Raw genomic sequence first — 18231 nt, 5'->3', positions numbered from 1 at the left:
CCTTGAGTAAGCTACAGGCCGTCAGTTCGCCAGAGGCTGACTCCCTAGTTCGTCCTAGAGTGTGTTACTTCTTTCCACCGACACGCAGGAACCCAACACAGCTGGCAACCTCAGCTGGGGTTGAAGGGGTGTCAGTAAACTCATTCAAGACTTCAACACCAAGCAGTCCCCACCTGATGGCGACTAGGTCCACGCAACACAGCGCACGAACCCCAGCTTGGCCTGGGCGGGGGGAACCCTCACAGTGGAGCCCACTGTGCCACAGGCTCCAGCCATCATGTAAGGGCTGGCGAGAACTACACAGACCTTGGAACCCTAGGAGTCTTGCCCACCCCCCGGCACCCGCTCTTCCAACTCCATCCCACCCCCAACCAGGGCTCCACTCACTTCCGAAGTCCCGCCCACCGGAACCACGCAGTTTTCTACATTCCGGGTTCTGTCCTCACGCTGCACTGGGTCCCGCCCACCAGGTCCCGCTCACCCGGTTCTAGGCTTCTTCCTCCGGCAGGCGCTCTTGGCGGTCCTGGGTCTGTCCTTTCCGCCCGGCGACCTGGCAGCAACTGCTGCCAGCGGGTTGTGTGCTTTTTGTGTAAGCCACAGCTTCGGGCCATGGAGGGGGACGGCCCCACCGCCACGGCCCCGCAGTACCAGTCGGCCTGTCCTACGCGGGACGCGTGTGTCTACAGCAGCTGCTATTGGTGAGAGAGAGCGCGGGCGCGGTGCCGCCACCAAAAGCTTCCTTCTCCCAGCCCTCTCTCTCGAGCGCCGGGCGGGCCTACGCTCCCGGGGTTTGGCGTTTGGGAACGCACCCCTGGTCTCCTTAGCCGAGCATGGGCAGTGGGTGGAGTTGAAGGGGTGACAGCTGTCTGTGCGTTTTGGTGCCTGGGACATAAAAAGGGGAGTTAGGCTGTTGACCCTGGGTAACTGCAGACGTCCGTGTGGTTTCAGAATGAGGTATAGGTCGTTTTTAGTTTAAAAGACAAATGAAGACACAGTTTGAGGTAGCGGGAAATCCAGCCAGGCAACAGTACAACTGTCCTGATCACTGTACTTGCGAGATGAAAGCGGTTGCATTTGCACTGCCCTTGCCGTATGCCAAACATTGTCTTGGGTGCTTCGTGTAAATGAACTCAGTTGAAGTCCACAGTCTCCCCAAGAGGCAGGTTGTGATCGCAGCTTTGGAGAAGAACTCCGAGGCACGGAAGGCATGGTACGGCTGTTTTACTCAAGGCCTCAGATTGTGAGGCTAATATCCTAGGCTGCCTCTGCAGCTCAAACACTGTTCACCTCATCTTCCTTTCCTTGTTTAGGAACTTCTTCCCCAACCCAAGAGCAACTTCAGGGTCATCTAAATCTCCTTCTTCCCCCCTTCACCTGGTCACTCAACCAATGATACTAAGAACTTACGTTTATTCAGCTGTGACTACAAGTAGCCCAAGTCCAAGTGCTTGCAGGGGTTCTCAACCTTCCTCATGCTGCAACCCTTTCGTACAGTTCCTCATGTTGTGGTGACCCCCAACCATAAAATTATTTCGTTGCTACTTCCTAACTGTAATTTTGCTAGTTATGAATCATGGTGCAAATATCTGATAAAGCAAGATATCCGATGCAGCGACCCTTAGGGTTGACACCTGCTGGAAGACAGTTGCCTTGGAGAGGGGTTACGTCAGTACACAGGCTGAGCCGTAGAATGACTGGTTTGTCCCATGCCACACAGCTGAGTGGTGTAATGAAATCTGGAGTCTGTGTGATGGCTCTAGTCTTGAGAGCTGTTGAGTTGCATATCTGCCCCACCTGGTTCCCAAGTCCTGCTGGCTTTTATCCAGAGCGTCAGCTCTGTTTCATTTATTCAGTAAATATTTCTTAGGTATGTGAGACATACGTTGGGTGATTCTCTGCATCGAGGATATAGCAGTGAATAAGTGGGTAAGTTTCCTGGCAAGATTGCAGTATTCTTTTTGTTTGTTTGTTTTCGAGACAGGGTTTCTCCATGCCACGGGCTTAGTCGTCCTGGAACTAGCTCTGGTAGACCATGCTCGCCTCAAACTCACAGAGATCCTTCTGCCTCTGCTTCCCGAGTGCTGATGATAAGGGCTATAAGAACAACAGCAGGATGAGAGAAAAGATGGTGATCAGTACTACTTTGTATTAGGATATTTAAGGAAGACATTGTTGGTAAGGTGATACCGAACAGAGATCTGAGGAAAGAGGATGGGAGCTTTGTAAACATTAGAAGAAGATCGTGTCAGGCAGGGAGCACAGCGAGCACAGAAGCCCAGGGAAGGATGCCTATGGCGAGTATTTCCAGGAGCCATAAAGAATGCAGTGTCTGGTGGAAGAGCAATGAAGTAACTGATCTCCTTTTGACTCCTTCAGCTTCAGCAGAGCCATCATGGAGACTATTCCAGTTGCTTTCTAGTAGGTCTGTTTACCTACTTCCCTGTGATGATTAACACTGTCGATTTGACAGGGTCTTGAATCCCCCACAAGACAAACCTGCGGGCATATCTGTGAGGGAGTTTCTCGGCTGCGTTGAGATGGAAGATCCACCCAAAATGTGGGCAGCAACATTATCAGTCAGGACTGATGTTGTCCCAGTCTGAATAAAAAGGAGAAGCAGAGCCGGGCACTACTGTTTATGCTTCCCAGACTTGGGATGCAATGTGACCAGCTGCTTCACGCTTTCCCCACTGTCAAACCGAGACCTGTTCTTCCCTAAGATGATGCTAGCTGAGCAATGATGGCACACGCCTTTAATCCCAGCCCTCGGAGGCAGACAAATCTCTGAGTTCCAGGCCAGCCTGTTCTACAGAACTAGTTCCAGAATAACCAGGGCTACACAGAGAAACCCTGTCTCAACAGACAAGCAAACAAAAATGTTGCCATATCAATGGAAAAAGTAACTAACACTCTTCCATCCATGCATCTTTATCATTTGGTGTTTTCCTACTGCTCAAAAGTATTCTAAATTGGAATATGTTGAGAATCATCTGAGAGCTTGTAAAACCTGCCCATCTTAGGGTACTACCCCAGAGAGTTTGGACTTACAGGTGGCACAGTGGAGGAGTGTAAGGCTGCTTTTTTTTTTTTAAAGATTTATTTATTGATTATGTATACAGCTATACCTGCACACCAGAAGAGGGCACCAAATCTCATTATAGATGGTTGTGAGCCACCATGTGTTTGCTGGGAATTGAACTCAGGACCTCCGGAAGAGCAGCCAGTGCTCTTAACCTCTGAGCCATCTTTCCAGCCCCTTTTACTTTCTTTTATTATTATTTTTTAACTTGTATGGGTGTTTTGCTTGCATATCCATCCTTGTACTGAATGTGTGATTTTTTTTTTTTTTTTTTTTTTGTAAAAGACAGGATCTCACTATCTGTCCTAAAACTTGCTATGTAAACCAGGCTGGCCTCCAAGTCACAGAAATGTGCTCACCCCCACCTCCTGAGTGCTGGGATTAAAGGCCTGTGCTACCATGCCAGGCTTGCTGATCCTATTTTGTGGAATATTCTTAGCGATAACAAAGTCCATCTGTGTATCACCAGCTATCTGGTTTATTTGTCCAAGGCCTGTGTTTTTCCAACCTCATTTTGAACCTATCTTCTCTGCCCTATTGCAGGTTTATCAGTCTTGGCTCTTTTGGCATTTTGAGTATCAAACCTTTGTTCCATTAGTTTTAAGGGCGTGTGATCACACTTCCTGGCCTGTACCACCCTCAAGATGTGACAACTGAACATATCTCTAGACATGATTGGCGTGTCAATAGGCACACCCGACGGCATTTGTGTTTCTCCGGGTCTTTTGACTTGAAATAAGTACTGCCTCTGCTGTGTTCTGGTAGGCGTTACTTATCTTCCAGATCCACTCAGTGATGCTGACGGTAAACTAGGATTTGTGGGGGACTGTGTGGTTTTGCAGGCTCTCCCACCCCACCCCAGTGCTAAGTACTGAACCACCTAGGGTCCTGAGCTTCTCTTGCACCCTGTGAGATGCTTTCCACCCCTAGCATTTCACATCCACTTGTGTTTGCTGGGGCTAGGGCTGCTCTCCTGAGTCTGCTCCTCTGAATTCAGCTCATGGGTAATGGCTGCGACAGTCTGGCCCCTTCTGTTGCTTTGTTAGCCTTTTTGCTGTGGATAAGATCAGCTGATTATCTTACCCACCTGTCTTATTTTCCCACTTAACAGTTAAGTAGATGCCAGGATCTGTAACATACAGAGCACGTTCTATTTCTGCTGTGGCTCCCAGGATTTCCAAATATAAGGACCTCACTCCTACCTTACTCGAACATCAAAAGTTCTGTGCAAGGGCGGGGCGAGAGAGAAGACTAAGCAGTTAAGAACACTGCTTGTCCAGAAGACTACAGTTTGATTCCCTGTAGCCGCATGGTGGCTCACACTGTCCATAGTACCAGTTGCAGGAGCTCTGATGCCCTCTTCTGACCTCTTCAGGCACTACACACATGTGGTGCACAGACATACATGCAGGCATGACACCCCTACGCATAAAATAAAACTTTATTTATTTATTTTTTTGGTTTTTCAAGACAGGGTTTCCCTGTGGCTTTGGAGCCTGTCCTGGAACTAGCTCTGTAGACCAGGCTGGTCTCGAACTCACAGAGATCCTCCTGCCTCTGCCTCCCGAGTGCTGGGATTAAAGGTGTGCGCCACCATCGCCCGGCTAAAACTTTATTTTTTAAAAAATGTTCATGAGTTGGGTGTGGTGGCTCATGTCTGTAATACTAACACCCATAGGCAGAGGCCAGGAAGATAACCTCAAGTTTGAGTCTGGCCTAAGTTTCATAGCAAGTTCCAGGGCAGACCCTGTTTCAGATATCAAACAACAAATTTCATGATATCCCTTAACTTAGTGTTAAGTTGTATTACTGAAAAATAATCGATGGCTGGGTTTAGTGGCTTTTAATCCTAACACCCAGGCGGAGGCAGAGGCAGGAGGATATTCATGAGTTTGAGGCTAGCCTGAACTACATAGTGAGTTCCAAGCCAGTCAGAGCTGCATAGTGAGACCCTATCTCAAAAAAAAGGAACTCTTAGTTTTATTATTATTTTTACCCTATATAACATTCACAGAAATTTGAAAAATAATGAGCAGTATGTATTCAAGCCATATCATGTATGGTGCCTACTAATGGTGCTTGTGGACTCATGAGCTCTGCATAACTCCAGACCCACCTGTAAGATGGAGACAGGGCCGGGAGAACTGCTGACTTGTATCTCTGCTGTGCATCTTGAGGCTCTTCCATCATAGGCTTTAATTCGTCATCTAAGCACTTAGCTGTGCTTTGTGTCTCCTGTGCTCTTGAAGATGCCTGGGGCTAAGTTCAAAATTCCTGTCGACCAGACCAACACGGGTCTTCTCAGAACCTGGATAGAAATTTAATGGGGTGTGCTCAGAGCAGGGGGCCCAGAGAATGGCTTCTCTGTTTATAACATACCCAAGAAGAATCTGGGGCCATTGTGAGGAGGGGCATAGCACTGTGTCCTCTCTGTGAGCAGATCCCCTACATGCATTTCCCCAATTCATTCATGTGGCTTCCAGGCAAAACCAGTGGGAAAGGGCGCAGCATTAGAGAAAATGCTCCAGGATTTACCTGGGGAGGCCACTGTCTACAGTGTAGTCGGTTCATGTGTGAGGAGTCCATGGGTGGTCTCAGGAATAGAGCCCGAACCTGAGTTCTCTTTCACTACATGGATCCCCAGGCTTGGCCTTTACCTCTTGAGCTATCTAGCCATTCCTGAACCTTTCTTACAGTGGTGTTTGTGGGGAGCTAAAGGTACCTGTCAACAAGCTTGGGGACCCAAGTTCAATCCCTGGGATCCATAAGGTGGAAGAGAGAACTGATTCCTGAAAAGTCGTCTTCTGATTTCTACACATGCACTGTGCCATGCATAAGTCTCAGTCTCTCTGTCTCTGTCTCTGTCTCTGTCTCTGTCTCTGTCTCTCTCTCTCTCTCTAAATGTATTTCTGTAATACTTTTAGTTTAATTTCATAAATTTCTTGCGTGCTCTTTCTGTCTTGCTTCATTTTCAGGTCAAGAGATGTGGCTGACTAGAAACGTGCTGACATACTGAATGAGCTATGAGCAGAGGTGATGTAATTCATCACACAGAGACAGGAACCCAGAGGCTGAGCTGTGGAGACAGCACAGGAGTCTATTCTTGCCTGGGCTCCAGAAGGAGGCTGAGGTGCTGCTCAGGTTGATAGTCTGGCCGGTGCTCACAGGTTTTGACTGCTGTGTCAGATAGGAAGAACTTTGTCTGGGACAGTGTAGGAAGATGAATTCCAGTTCCTAAAAGAACTCTTTCTTTTTAAAGTTGAAATGTATTAGGTTTATCTTTAGTCTTTTATATTTGTGTTTATTAATATGTGCATGTGAGTGTCAGATCGCCCTGGAGCTGGAGTTACAGGAAGTTGTGAGCTGCAGTGTGTGCTGAGAATCAAACGAGGGCCCTCTGGAAGAGCTGTAGGTGCTCTTAACCATTGAGCTACTTCTCCAGCCCTATTTATTTTTGAAACGGTTTTACTATGTGACTCAGCCTGACTTTGAACTTACAGAGATCTGCCTCCCAAGTACTGGGACTAAAGCTGTGCACCACCTTTCTGGCTGCAGAGAGTTTTGGAGCTCCTACCCCAAACTGAAATTGCAGGCCTGTACCTCCATGACCTGCTAACTTTCCACTTAGTGAGGAAGGAAAGACGCAGAGAGGTCTCATGAATAACTCATGAGACAGAAGGCGGGACTTGACCCTGCTGGCCTTCTGCTTCCTAATCCAGGCCTCTCTGCTGTCTGGAGAACACTGTGCACATCTTAGGTTATTGTGAACTGTGGCGGATGCCTGCACTTAACGTTTGGATTTCGTTCCTTCGCCTTGATGTTGACTGCTTAGAAACATTTGCATACGTATGTATGTGTGTACGTATGTATGTGTGCACGTGTGTATGTGTGCACGTATGTGCGTGTGTCTGTCTCTAATTATACAATTAGGAAGGTTTTAAACCAGACATGGAGCGTGCCTATAGTCCCAAGAACTCAAAAGGTCACTGTAAGTTTATAGCCAGTCTGGTCTACACAGTGAGTTCCAGGTCAGCCAAGGTCTACACCATGAGACACTGTCTCAAAAAGAAAGGAAGGAAGGGAATGCAGTCTGTATAAACATGCCATCATATAGTTTGTGAACTACAATTAAGGGACTAAATTCTATCTCAAATTTAATTTTAAAAAATTCTGTCATGGGCCTGGTGGTGGTGGCACATGCCTTTAATCCCAGCACTTGAGATACAGAGGCAGGAGAATCTCTGAGTTCAAGGCCAGCCTATTTTACAGAGAGAGTTCCAGGATAACTAACTACATTGATTACACAGAGAAACCCTGTCTCAAAAAACAAAACAAATAAACAAAAAAATCCTGTCTTATTTCTCAGACAGATGGGGAAATAATGTTAATTGGGATTTGTGGAGGGTTATGGTGTGGTGTGAGAATGTACATTTTACAGAAGAAACAAGTGGCTGCTTAGAGAAGCCAGAGAGCACAAAGCTATACACGAATAATAAAAGCCCAGAGACAGGCAGGATTTAAACTGAAGATCAGAAAAGCAAAAGAGCCAAACCACTAGAGAAGTCTTACCTCTACCAAGGCTGGGTGACTGTAGACTGAGCCCCAAGCCTCTGTCTCCTGTTTTATATTCCCCACTAGTGCTGGAATTAAAGCCGTGACTTCTAGTACTGATATTAAAGGTATGAGCTACCGCCCCCTGGATCTGTTTCTACATTGATTTTGTGTAGCCAGGGTGACCTTGAACTCACAGAGATCCATCTGCCTCTGTCTCCCAAATTTTGGGATCAAAGGTGTGTGATACCACTGCCTGGAAGCTTTATTTATTAAAACATAAATAAAATATCACTATACAAAGCTGCTTTTCTTCTTAGTGGTTGAGTTAGATTCCAGTGGTTTCTCAGCTTCTGGAATCCTGGCATAGTGCTTTGCTGGCCACAGTCAGTCTTCAGTAGTGGATATGCACACAGTACAGTTTGGCTAACATCTTCTTCACTGGTGAGTATGGTCCGTCTGTCTGGACATGTGTACATTGTTTAGGTTGACTAGCACCTTCTTCAGTGGTGGGCGTGGTGTGGTCCCTCTGTCTGGACCTGTGCACAGTACAGGTTGGCTAGCAGCTTATTGACTGTGCTTTAGAGGAGAATCACTGTTAGCCAGCAGTCGGATGAGGTGGTTAAGGTCCTTCACAATTATATCCTCATCATTCTTTTGTTTACATTCAAAAGACATGGTGTGTTCACTTGGAATTATATAGTTTAAACAATTGTTTTTGTTTTCTTTTTCAGTGAGGAAAACATTTGGAAACTCTGTGAATACATCAAAACCCACGACCAGTACCCCTTGGAAGAGTGTTCCGCTGTCTTCATATCAAATGAGAGGAAGATGGTAAGTTGGTAAGTGATGACAGTGGAAATGAGATTTAGACCTCAGAAGCTAAGTGCAGTATGGAAGGAAGCTCGACTGTTCTAAAATGTGCTTTGTAATGGCAGCCTTTCAAAGCTCTTTTTCTTTCTTCATTAGATTTGATTTAGAGGAATTTAGTCCCTTTCTTGAAGGTGATGAAGTATGTGATGGTATGTTTATACAGACTGCATTTCCTTCTCTTTGAGACAGTGTCTCATACCGTAGCCCTTGGATGACCTGGAACTCTAGTGTAGACTAGACTGACCACAAACTCGTGGTGACCTCCGAATCCTGGTATTGTAGGCGTGCTCCACTCTGGCTTAGAACTTTTTTTTTCATATTTATTTATTTATTTATTATGTATACAATATTCTGTCTGTGTATATGCCTGAAGGCCAGAAGAGGGCGCCAGACCTCTTTACAGATGGTTGTGAGCCACCATGTGGTTGTTGGGAATTGAACTCAGGACCTTTGGAAGAGCAGGCAATGCTCTTAACCACTGAGCCATTTCTCCAGCTCCCGCTTAGAACTTTTTAAATTGTATAATTAGAGCCATCTAATAGATTTGAAGGAAAGATTTGTCTCTGAAGTTTGATGAGAGCTGGAGTGAACTTCCATGGAGCATTAGAAGAAGCCCTTTGTGTTTTATAGAGTACTTTTGTTGTCTCGTTTGGGGCTAATAGAAGTTCTGTGAAATAGGCAAGGTGTAGACAACTTTATTTTATTGACTTTACTTGTGTTTTGGAGACAGGTCTCATGTACTTCAGCTCACTAGCCTCACACTCATGTGGCTTAAGGCTGGGCTTTCAGGCATGTACCTCCATGACCTGCTAACTTTCTCCACTTGGTCGGTGAAGAAGGAAAGATGCAGAGAGGTCTCATGAATAACTGAGAGAGAAGGCAGGACTTGACCCTGCTGGCCTTCTGCTTCCTAATCCAGGCCTCTCTGCTGTCTGGAGAACACTGTGTAATATCTGAAGTTCTTGTAAGCTCTCACTAGCACTTAGGACTTAGATTTTATTCTTTCACCTTGATGTTGATTGCTTAGAAACATCAACATTTTTATTTTAGAATTGAATTTAGTTAGCTTATTTATTTATCCTGAGAGATAGGGTCTCACTATGTAGCCCTGACTGGCTTCAAACTCACAGAGAGCCACCTACCTCTGCTTTTGAGTGTTGGGATTAAGGTGTGTGCAATTAACTATGCTTGGCTGCTTGCTTTCTTTCTTTCTTTCTTTCTTTCTTTCTTTCTTTCTTTCTTTCTTTTTTTTCTTTCTTTCATGTGTACAGATGTTTTGCCTTCATACATGTCTGTGTACCTTGTGTGCACTGTGCCTGCAGAGGCCAGAACGGGTTGGATCCCTTGGCCCTGGAGTTACAGATGTTTGTTAGCTGCTAGGAGCAAATCCTAGGTCTCCTGCAAGAGCAGCAAGTGCTATAAACTACTGTACCATCTCCACAGCCCATTTAGGAATAGTTTATTATTCACTAATGTATTGGTGTAGAGAATCTAGAAGGATTTTTTTTATGTTTTTCAAGACAGGGTTTCTCTGTAGCTTTGGAACCTGTCCTGGAACTCGCTCTGCAGACCAGACTGACCTCAAACTCACAGAGATCTACCTGTCTCTGCCTCCTGAGTGCTGGAATTAAAGGCACCTGCCACTGCTGCCCAGCTAAGAAGACTTTGAATGAAACCCTTGCGTGTCCTATATTTTGTAGGTACCTATTTGGAAACAGCAGGCAAGACCTGGGAATGGACCTGTCATCTGGGTAAGATGGCCACCTACAAGCCTCTGATGCATTGTTCCTTGTGGCTTCTGAGTGACCAGTATGCTGTGGTAAAGCAGAATTGAAGGCACACTAGAGATAGGCTATGACAGTTATTAGTAAAAGGATCTTTTGAGAATGGATATTATTCTGTCTGTGGTAGAAGCACTGTGGGCATATATTTTTCCACCTTTTGTTTTGGGATCTGTTTGTGTATGAAATGTCCCCTATAGGCTTGTGTGCTTGAATTCCTGGTCCCCAGCTGGTGATGCTGTTCTGTGAGACTGTGAAATGTCTGAGACCTGAGGCCTAGTTAGTAGAAGTGTGACATTGGGAATGGTACCTGTTCTCTTATTCTCTGCCTCCCAGCCTGTCATCACCTGGTGAACAGTTGTCTCATATTCTGCTGGCATGGACAATCACTCCCATCATTATGCCTTCCCCCTAGAGTTGGTAGACTGTAGCTTCTTGTGGGATATTTGTGCACTGTGTGAAGATGCATTGCTGTGATTGGTGTAATAAAAAGCTGAACAGCCAATAGCTAGGCAGGAGGTATAGGTGGGATTTTCAGGGAGAGAAAGGAAGATGTGGAGGAATCCAGGCATATGAGAGAAGCCAGGAGACAGAGGAAACAGGAGGTACAAGATGGAAGAGGGGTAACATCATGTGATAGAACGTAGGTTAATTTACATGGGTTAAGTTAAAAGAGTTAGTTAGGAACAAGCCTAAGCTATAGGCTGAGTTTTAATAATCAATAAGTCTCCATGTCATTACTTGGGAGCTGGCTGGTGGGACAGAAGAAGACCCGTTATAGTCTTCTGAAACCGTGAACCAAAACAAACATTTCCTCACTTCCTTGTTTCTGTCAGGTGTGGTTATGGAGCTGGGGGTGTTGACTAGTACAGAGTTACTTTTCCTTTTTTTCTTTTCCTTTTTTGGTTTTTAGAGATAGGGTTTCTCTGTAGCTTTGGAGTCTGTCCTGGAACTAGCTCTTGTAGACCAGGCTGGCATCGAACTGACAGAGATCCACCTGCTTCTGCCTCCCAAGTGCTGGGCTTACAGGTGTGCACCACCATCGCCTGGCTGTCTCCATGTCTTAATTTGGGATCGGGTTGGTGGCCCAGAGAAAGCCTGCTATGTAACAGTCTTGACTAACCTGAATCTTCCATTTCTCCTGTCCTAACTCCAAGATTAAAGGCATAGACCATCATGTCTGACTTATAGTAATGTTTATAAATGCCCAGTGTAGGAGAAAAATTTGTGATTTCCCAGTCTTGTATCTATTCTGCACTAGGAGCTTTTTACATATAACCTAGAAGCACGTTTGATTTATCTGGAGACCAGGTAAAAGTATAAGTGCCGTGTTAGTTTATCTGGAGAAGGGATCAAGATTTAGTATCCTCTTTTTTAGTATTTAACTTATTATCTGTGTATTGCATGTGTGTGCAGAGGTGTATGCAGAGGTGAGAACACCACTTTGACATGTTGGCTCTTACCTGCTTTGCTGAGGCGAGTCTTTGTTTCTGCTGCTGTGCTGCAGACTCTAGCTGGCCGGCCTGTGAGCTTCCAGGCTGCTTCCACCTCCTGCCTTGCTGTAGGAGTGCTGGATTATAGGTGTTCAGTGCCACATCCATAGACTTTTTACATGGGTTCCAGGAATGGAACTTGAGCTGTCAGACTTTCGTGACTAAATTTCCTACTGAGCCCTCCACAGCTCAAGATTTAGTATTCTTAACTAATTCCTAGGTAAATGTGACTGAAAACCAGGGTTGTTGTGGAGGGGAAGTAAGGGTCATCAGACCGGGGAGGAAGTAGGCTGTTAGAGGGGCAGCAGCTCTTATCCTAGCTCATCTGGAGGGAGAGAGTGCACTTGGATTCCATCTCTGCTTTCCTTAATTGCAGTGGGAGCTGAAGGGAGCATTCAGCATACATGTGTCTAGTGTCGACTAACTTTCCCGTCTCAGGTCAAAGCAGCGCTAGCATGCTGTGTAAACTATGGAGTGCTGTAAGAACGTCAGGTGCCGGTAGCGTAATTTTAGACTGAAAATGGTTTGGGTGTACTTTCTCCAGGAGAGCATTTTTCCTGGGTTTGAAGCACCAGCCTGCATACCTGCCCCTTGAGAATCCTATGGTGGTCCTAGCCATCAGCTGGTGCTGGTGCCTTGTGTCTGGGAGTGAGAGCAGGAGGCAAAAGAAGCACCCATTCTGTAACCGAGCAGGGCTATGGGAGCTGTCTTTATTCTTCTCCTTTAATGGCTGCAGATGAGAGCTTGGTGGGTTTTTTTAGTTTTTTTTTTAAATAATTTATTTTTATTTATGTGCTTTCATGGTTTGCCTGCATATATAACTGTGAAGGTGTCGGATAGCCTGAAACTGGAGTTACAGGCAGCTGTGAGCTGCCACGTGGGTGCTGGGAATTGAACCTGGGTCCTCTGGAAGAGCAACCAGTGTTCTTAACCACTGAACCATCTCTCCAGCTCCCTTAATTTTTTTTCTTTTAATTAGAAAAGTAATAAAAACTGGAAATTAGTGTCCTCTTCAGGCTACCCTTAGGAAGACCTCCTCTGTTGGCAGTTTGGGAGAACAGTCACTTTTACTGCCCTTAGGAGACCCTGCTGTTGGCAGTTTGGGGGGACAGTCACTTTTACTGCCCTTAGGAGACCCCGCTGTTGGCAGTTTGGGGGACAGTCATTTTTACTGTCCTCAGGAAGACTCCACTGTTGGCAGTTTGGGGGGACAGTCATTTTACTGTCCTCAGGAAGACTCCACTGTTGGCAGTTTGGGGGGACAGTCACTTTCACTACCCTTAGGAGACCATGCTGTTGGCTTTAACTCTTTTTTTGTGGAGCATTAACGATCCAAAGTGAGGAAGAAGATCTATGTAGACTTCTGAATTTATATGTATGAAACAAATGCATATATACTTTCAAGTGCATATGCGTGTCTTTACATAACCAAACTTTAAAATATAATACAAAATACATCTATGTTGCAGAATCAGTTTTTCTGTTCAATTATAGAACATGGGCTATCACGAAACAGTGGGTCAAACGCTTTCACTCTTAGCCATCTTCCAGTCACTGGACATTTTTCTGTTTGGGTGGTTTTGTCTTTTATTATTTTGTTTGGCTATTACAAGGAGGGTGATATTAATCCGATAGCTGCTTTCCTGTTAATGCTTGTGCCCTGGTCCTGCAGTACTGGAACTGACTGTCCTGCACCAACTGGGTTAACCTCAGTGATTATTGTTCCTAGGATTACCATGTCATCCTGCTTCACGTGTCCAGTGAAGGACAGAGCTTCATTTATGATCTCGACACTATTTTGCCATTTCCCTGCCCCTTCGACATTTACGTAGAAGATGCCCTTAAGTCTGATGATGACATTCATCCACAGTTTAGGAGGTGAGGAAATTCAGTACAAAGTTACTGACTTTCTGAAGTAAGACTTGGTGATCATGCAGAAGTCATCTCTATCCCTTCCTTCCCCCTCCCTCCTTCCCCTTTTCTCAATCTTTTCCTCTCTCCCACTGTCTTCTCCCCTCCTCCCCTTTCCTCTCTATCTCTGTCCTCCTATTTCTGCATTATTGGTGTGCTTGCTCTACAATAGTTTAAGAGTATCTTAAGGCTCTAAAGGCTTTATATAAAAGATGGTGTTACAAACATTAGTACGATGAAGGCCAGCCAGGCCTGAGGACTGGACTTCTATCCCTTGGATCCACATGGTGGAAAGAGAGAATTGATGTCTATAGGTTATTTCTGACCACACACGCGTGTGCACTCACACACACATGCACGCATACTCGAATAAATATGTTTAAAAAGTGAGCGTGATGACCATAGACCAGGTGGCCTCGAGCTCAAAGATCTGCCTGCCTCTGCCTCCTGAGTGTTGGGATTAAAGGTGTGTGCCACCTCCACCCTGCCAGATTTTTATCTTGATTGCTGGAGTGTGGCCAGAGCATGGCTGATGTTGTCAAACTCAAGAAAATTAAAAGGCAACAACAACAACAAAATCCTATCCCTTTGGCCCCCTGTGCAATTGAGTAAACAAACAACTGGATAGATTTACTCTTATACTTTCATAGCTTTGGGTTTCAGTCATTTCCTTCATCTGGTTAAATAGGTAATCAGCCATGTACATGTGTTTGCATTAGGAACAATGTAGAAACTCTTGAGCAGTTTTGTGCATGCCATAGAAAGAGTCCATTGTAGGAATGAGTTAGAATGCTAGCCACAATACCTCCCTGATATAAGTGTATATCGATTTATCTGCAGGAAATTTAGAGTGGTTCGTGCTGATTCCTACTTGAAGAACTTTGCTTCTGACCGGTCTCACATGAAAGATTCCAGTGGGAACTGGAGAGAGCCTCCTCCAGCATACCCCTGCATTGAAACCTGCGGTGAGCCAAGGGTGTCCTTTCAGCAGCTTCTGCCTAGTCGCTGCTCAGATCAGCGTTTCCCTTAGTCAGTTTTTGGATAAGCTCCCTGAGTGGTGAGGATTAGTGGATTCAGAAATCGAGGCACAGAGAACAGGACTGGAAGGCAAAGCACTCCGGGGGAGAATAAGTGCTGGGGCACAGAGCCATGATGTAGCACACTGCTCAGTTCTTGGCTATATCTGCTGGGATTCTGGCATCATGTCTGTGTGTCACATAACAGCGCTATCAGTAGCACATTACCATGGCGGGGTTTCATGGACTGTAAAAGCCATCCCCAGTGCATCCTTCTGGTGTGGGAAGTGCCATTTTAGTAATTTTGTACATAAACCTGTCTCAAGAGAGCTTTATTGCAGCTCTTTCTTTCTGTGCTTCTGAGCAGCAGTCCAGTTAAGGATGCCCTTTGACTGTTGCTCAGTGGTCATGTGCTTTTGAAACATTATCTATGACTGTAAGTCATTCTCAACATTCCAGTTATGGGTGAGATCATCCCTTCGTGTGGCTAACACAGTCTACAGAAAAGCAGCCAACAGACTGCAGGATTCTGCAGAAACAGCAGGGGCATCACTAGCTCTTTGAGGAAGAAAGCAAAAGTAGTTAGCATATTTGAAGGGGGTGGATGAACACTTAAAAAGGGGTCTGACTGAATTTTGAGTCTCTCAGTGAGAGGCTTCTAATGAAAGAAGAAAAAAAGAAGACTGCTAAAATAAGGTTTCTGAGTGTGTGTCCCTGGTTGTCCTGGAACTAGCGCTTGTAGACCAGGCTGGTCTCGAACTCACAGAGATCCGCCTGCCTCTGCCTCCCAAGTGCTGGGATTAAAGGTGTCTGCTACCACCACCTGGCTAAATTTTTTTAAATGATGTATTTATTTTCAAATTTTTAATGTGTATGGGAGTTTTGCTTGCATGTGTGTCAGTATACCATGTGTGTCTACTGCCCAGTGAGAAGAGGGCATCGGATCTCCTGGATCTGGAGTTACAGATGGCTGTGAACCACCACCACTGTTCTTAGTTGCTGAGCCATTTCCTCACTTCCTTGATGTTAACCATAACATGTAGCCATAGCATAGTCACCAAAAGAGAAAGAAGAGAATGATGAAAAATGTTCCTGTTATATAAAAATAACAAGAGCCGGGTGGTGGTGGCGCACGCCTTTAATCCCAGCACTCGGGAGGCAGAGGCAGGAGGATCGCTGTGAGTACAAGGCCAGCCTGGTCTACAAGAGCTAGTTCCAGGACAGGCTCCAAAGCTACAGAGAAACCCTGTCTTGAAAAACCAAAACAAACAAAAAAACCCAATGATAATACTGATAATTTTTTTCAGGGCTTCTCATTCATTTATTTCTGGTACAGAATCTAACTCAGGGGTAATACATTTAGTTGGCATTTCCTTTTTGTTTTCCCTCGCCTGTGACAATTCTCATTCTTTCCCTTTTCTTGTACAAACTTTGTATTTTTAAAGACTGCTGTCCCATCTGCTCAGTGGGGCATCCGCGAGGCTATGTGGTGCTTGTCTTGAAGAGAGAGCTGTGTTTGAGGCACAAACATTGCAGAAGTGATCTTGAACCCTTGCTCATTTAAATGGATTCCTCATCTCTTCTGTTGGTGCTCACCTGGGCTTTATTTCAGCAGACATTTCTTTCCTGTTCTTCTCTAGACTCCAAAATGAATCTGAATGACTTCATCAGCATGGACCCTGAAGTAGGCTGGGGAGCTGTCTACACGCTGCCTGAGTTTGTACATCGCTTCAGCAGTAAAAACTGCTGAGTCTGATGCTAGAATGTGGGACTGGAGGGATTCTAGGCTATGAGTAAGCCATCCTTTCATGGTACATGTAGTTTGGAGGTATATTTTTTCTTATTAAATTTGAGTGGAAACATTAATGAATGCAAATATAAATGAATGCTCTCTCCCTTTTTTTTTTTTTTTTTGGCTTGGGAAGCTATCCCGGAGTTCTGTCTCCAACCCTAAGTTAGTCAGTCCCCAGCCTCAGATATAGATAAACAAGTAAAATAAAAGCTTTCCTATTGATATGCCACACACAGCATATAGTTGCTAAGATATTCCCATGGCTTATTTGTTTAGATGTGCGGTAACCTAGGCCAGCAATTGCTTTTGTTAAACTAAAAGTGTGGACTTGGAGCCAGCTCCTGTTTGCTCTCTCTGCTTCCTGTCCTGCTAGATTCTAAACTCCTTGAGCATAGGGTTGTGGCCTATGGCTCTGAGAACCTCTGTTGCCCATTAGAGGTACCTGTAAAATGTTCCAGAGACAGCTCTGCTGCTCGGAAAGGACGGTATTGTGAGCTGAATCAGCTATAAGTATTAGTCTTTTTGGACTATGATGTTTAAAAAAGTTGCAGGTATTTTGACTGAGAGTTATTTGGCCCATTTATATGCATAGTTTAAATAAAACTGACTTAAAATTAGTTTTGTATTTGAAGATTTTGTGGCTTTCTTTTTTCTGAGGTGAAGTTGAGCAGTGTTGGTGATTGAGTTCAGTGCCTTGTGTGTGTTGCAAGTACTGTCCCACCGAGGTACTCCTGTCACTCTTATGTGTGTGTGTGTGTACGTGTGTGTGTGCACGTGTGCATGTGTCGAGCATCTTCAGTGACTGTCCTCCTTATTTTAGGGGGAGGGTCTCACTGATTGGGCTAAACTGACTGTCCAGTAAGCCCTGGGACTCCTCTTGTCTCTGTCCCCTCAGCATGGGGTTATAGGCATATGCCGCCCAGCTTGGCTTTATGTGTGAGCTGGGGTTGAACTCAGGTCCACATACTTATGGACTTAACCACTTTACTGACAGCTGTCATTCCCTGTCCTCTTTATGTCACTCTTGATCAGAAACACCTGAGAATGTCTTCATCATAGATGAAAACCATTGCTTTAAATACATTTATCACACCTGCCTTCTTGAAGATACCTTAGGAATTTGACTTTAGTCTTACGATTTTTAAATAAAGATTTTGTATGAAAGATGAAAGGAATAGTTGTAATGTCTCTCATTCGTGGTTCTGCTATAAATTAAAAGCCATTCTTTTTTGAGACAATCTATTGTGGAACATATGCTGGCCTGGTGGTATTCCCCGTGAAGTCTGGGCTGGTTTTGAACTCATGACATTCTTCTGCTCCAGCATGCTGAGTGCTGTGATCTCAAGCATGCTCCACCCACACAGCTTAATGAGAAATTTTACAGTAAGTATATAAACTTTTGCTTGTAGATCAATTTTCTATTTAATAAAATTTTCATTTGTCAGGAGTCCTCTGCCTTGTTCTGTGACAGTGATTTACTCAGGGGTCCTGTTAGGTTAGGAAATGTCACTTCCCTATTGGATCCTGTGTTTAGGAAGCCATTTAACTTTTTTTAAGAACAGGGAAATGTCTTTTTTTTCTTTGTGTGTGGGAATGGGTACATATGGGTATATGTGGAGACCAGAAATCAACTTTTGATGTCATTCTTCAGTAACTGTCCACCTTAGTTTTTGAGACATTGTCTCTCTCTGGGACTGACTGGCTAATTCTGCTAGCTTGACTGGACTGCAAACCT

At 44.9% G+C, this 18231-nt stretch overlaps 1 protein-coding gene and 1 non-coding gene across 2 annotated transcripts; both read left to right on the top strand.

The window, feature by feature from the left end:
* The first annotated feature begins 450 nt into the window (after window positions 1-450).
* Ntaq1 (N-terminal glutamine amidase 1) lies at window positions 451-17113 on the top strand. The gene is made up of 6 exons (XM_075960979.1): window positions 451-698; window positions 8365-8464; window positions 10204-10254; window positions 13507-13655; window positions 14529-14653; window positions 16345-17113. Exons 1-6 carry the CDS (start codon window positions 610-612, stop codon window positions 16452-16454), a joined length of 624 nt encoding a protein of 207 aa, XP_075817094.1. The 5' UTR covers window positions 451-609; the 3' UTR covers window positions 16455-17113.
* On the top strand, window positions 5405-5532 carry LOC142845318 (small nucleolar RNA SNORA11). The gene has a single exon (XR_012909878.1). It is a non-coding gene; the product is annotated as a small nucleolar RNA SNORA11 (small nucleolar RNA).
* Window positions 17114-18231: the final 1118 nt, after the last annotated feature.

This window comes from Microtus pennsylvanicus, chromosome 2 (assembly GCF_037038515.1).
Source record: "Microtus pennsylvanicus isolate mMicPen1 chromosome 2, mMicPen1.hap1, whole genome shotgun sequence".
NCBI lineage: Eukaryota > Metazoa > Chordata > Mammalia > Rodentia > Cricetidae > Microtus > Microtus pennsylvanicus.
Note: the sequence above shows the minus strand (reverse complement) of the source record. Positions and strands in the feature narration are given on the sequence as shown.

Coding starts and splice junctions, on each gene's coding strand:
- Ntaq1 (XM_075960979.1), top strand. CDS start 610: ATGGAGGGGGACGGCCCCACCGCCACGGCCCCGCAGTACCAGTCGGCC. Junction 13,656..14,528: donor ATTCATCCACAGTTTAGGAG/GTGAGGAAATTC, acceptor ATTTATCTGCAG/GAAATTTAGAGTGGTTCGTG. Junction 14,654..16,344: donor CCCCTGCATTGAAACCTGCG/GTGAGCCAAGGG, acceptor GTTCTTCTCTAG/ACTCCAAAATGAATCTGAAT.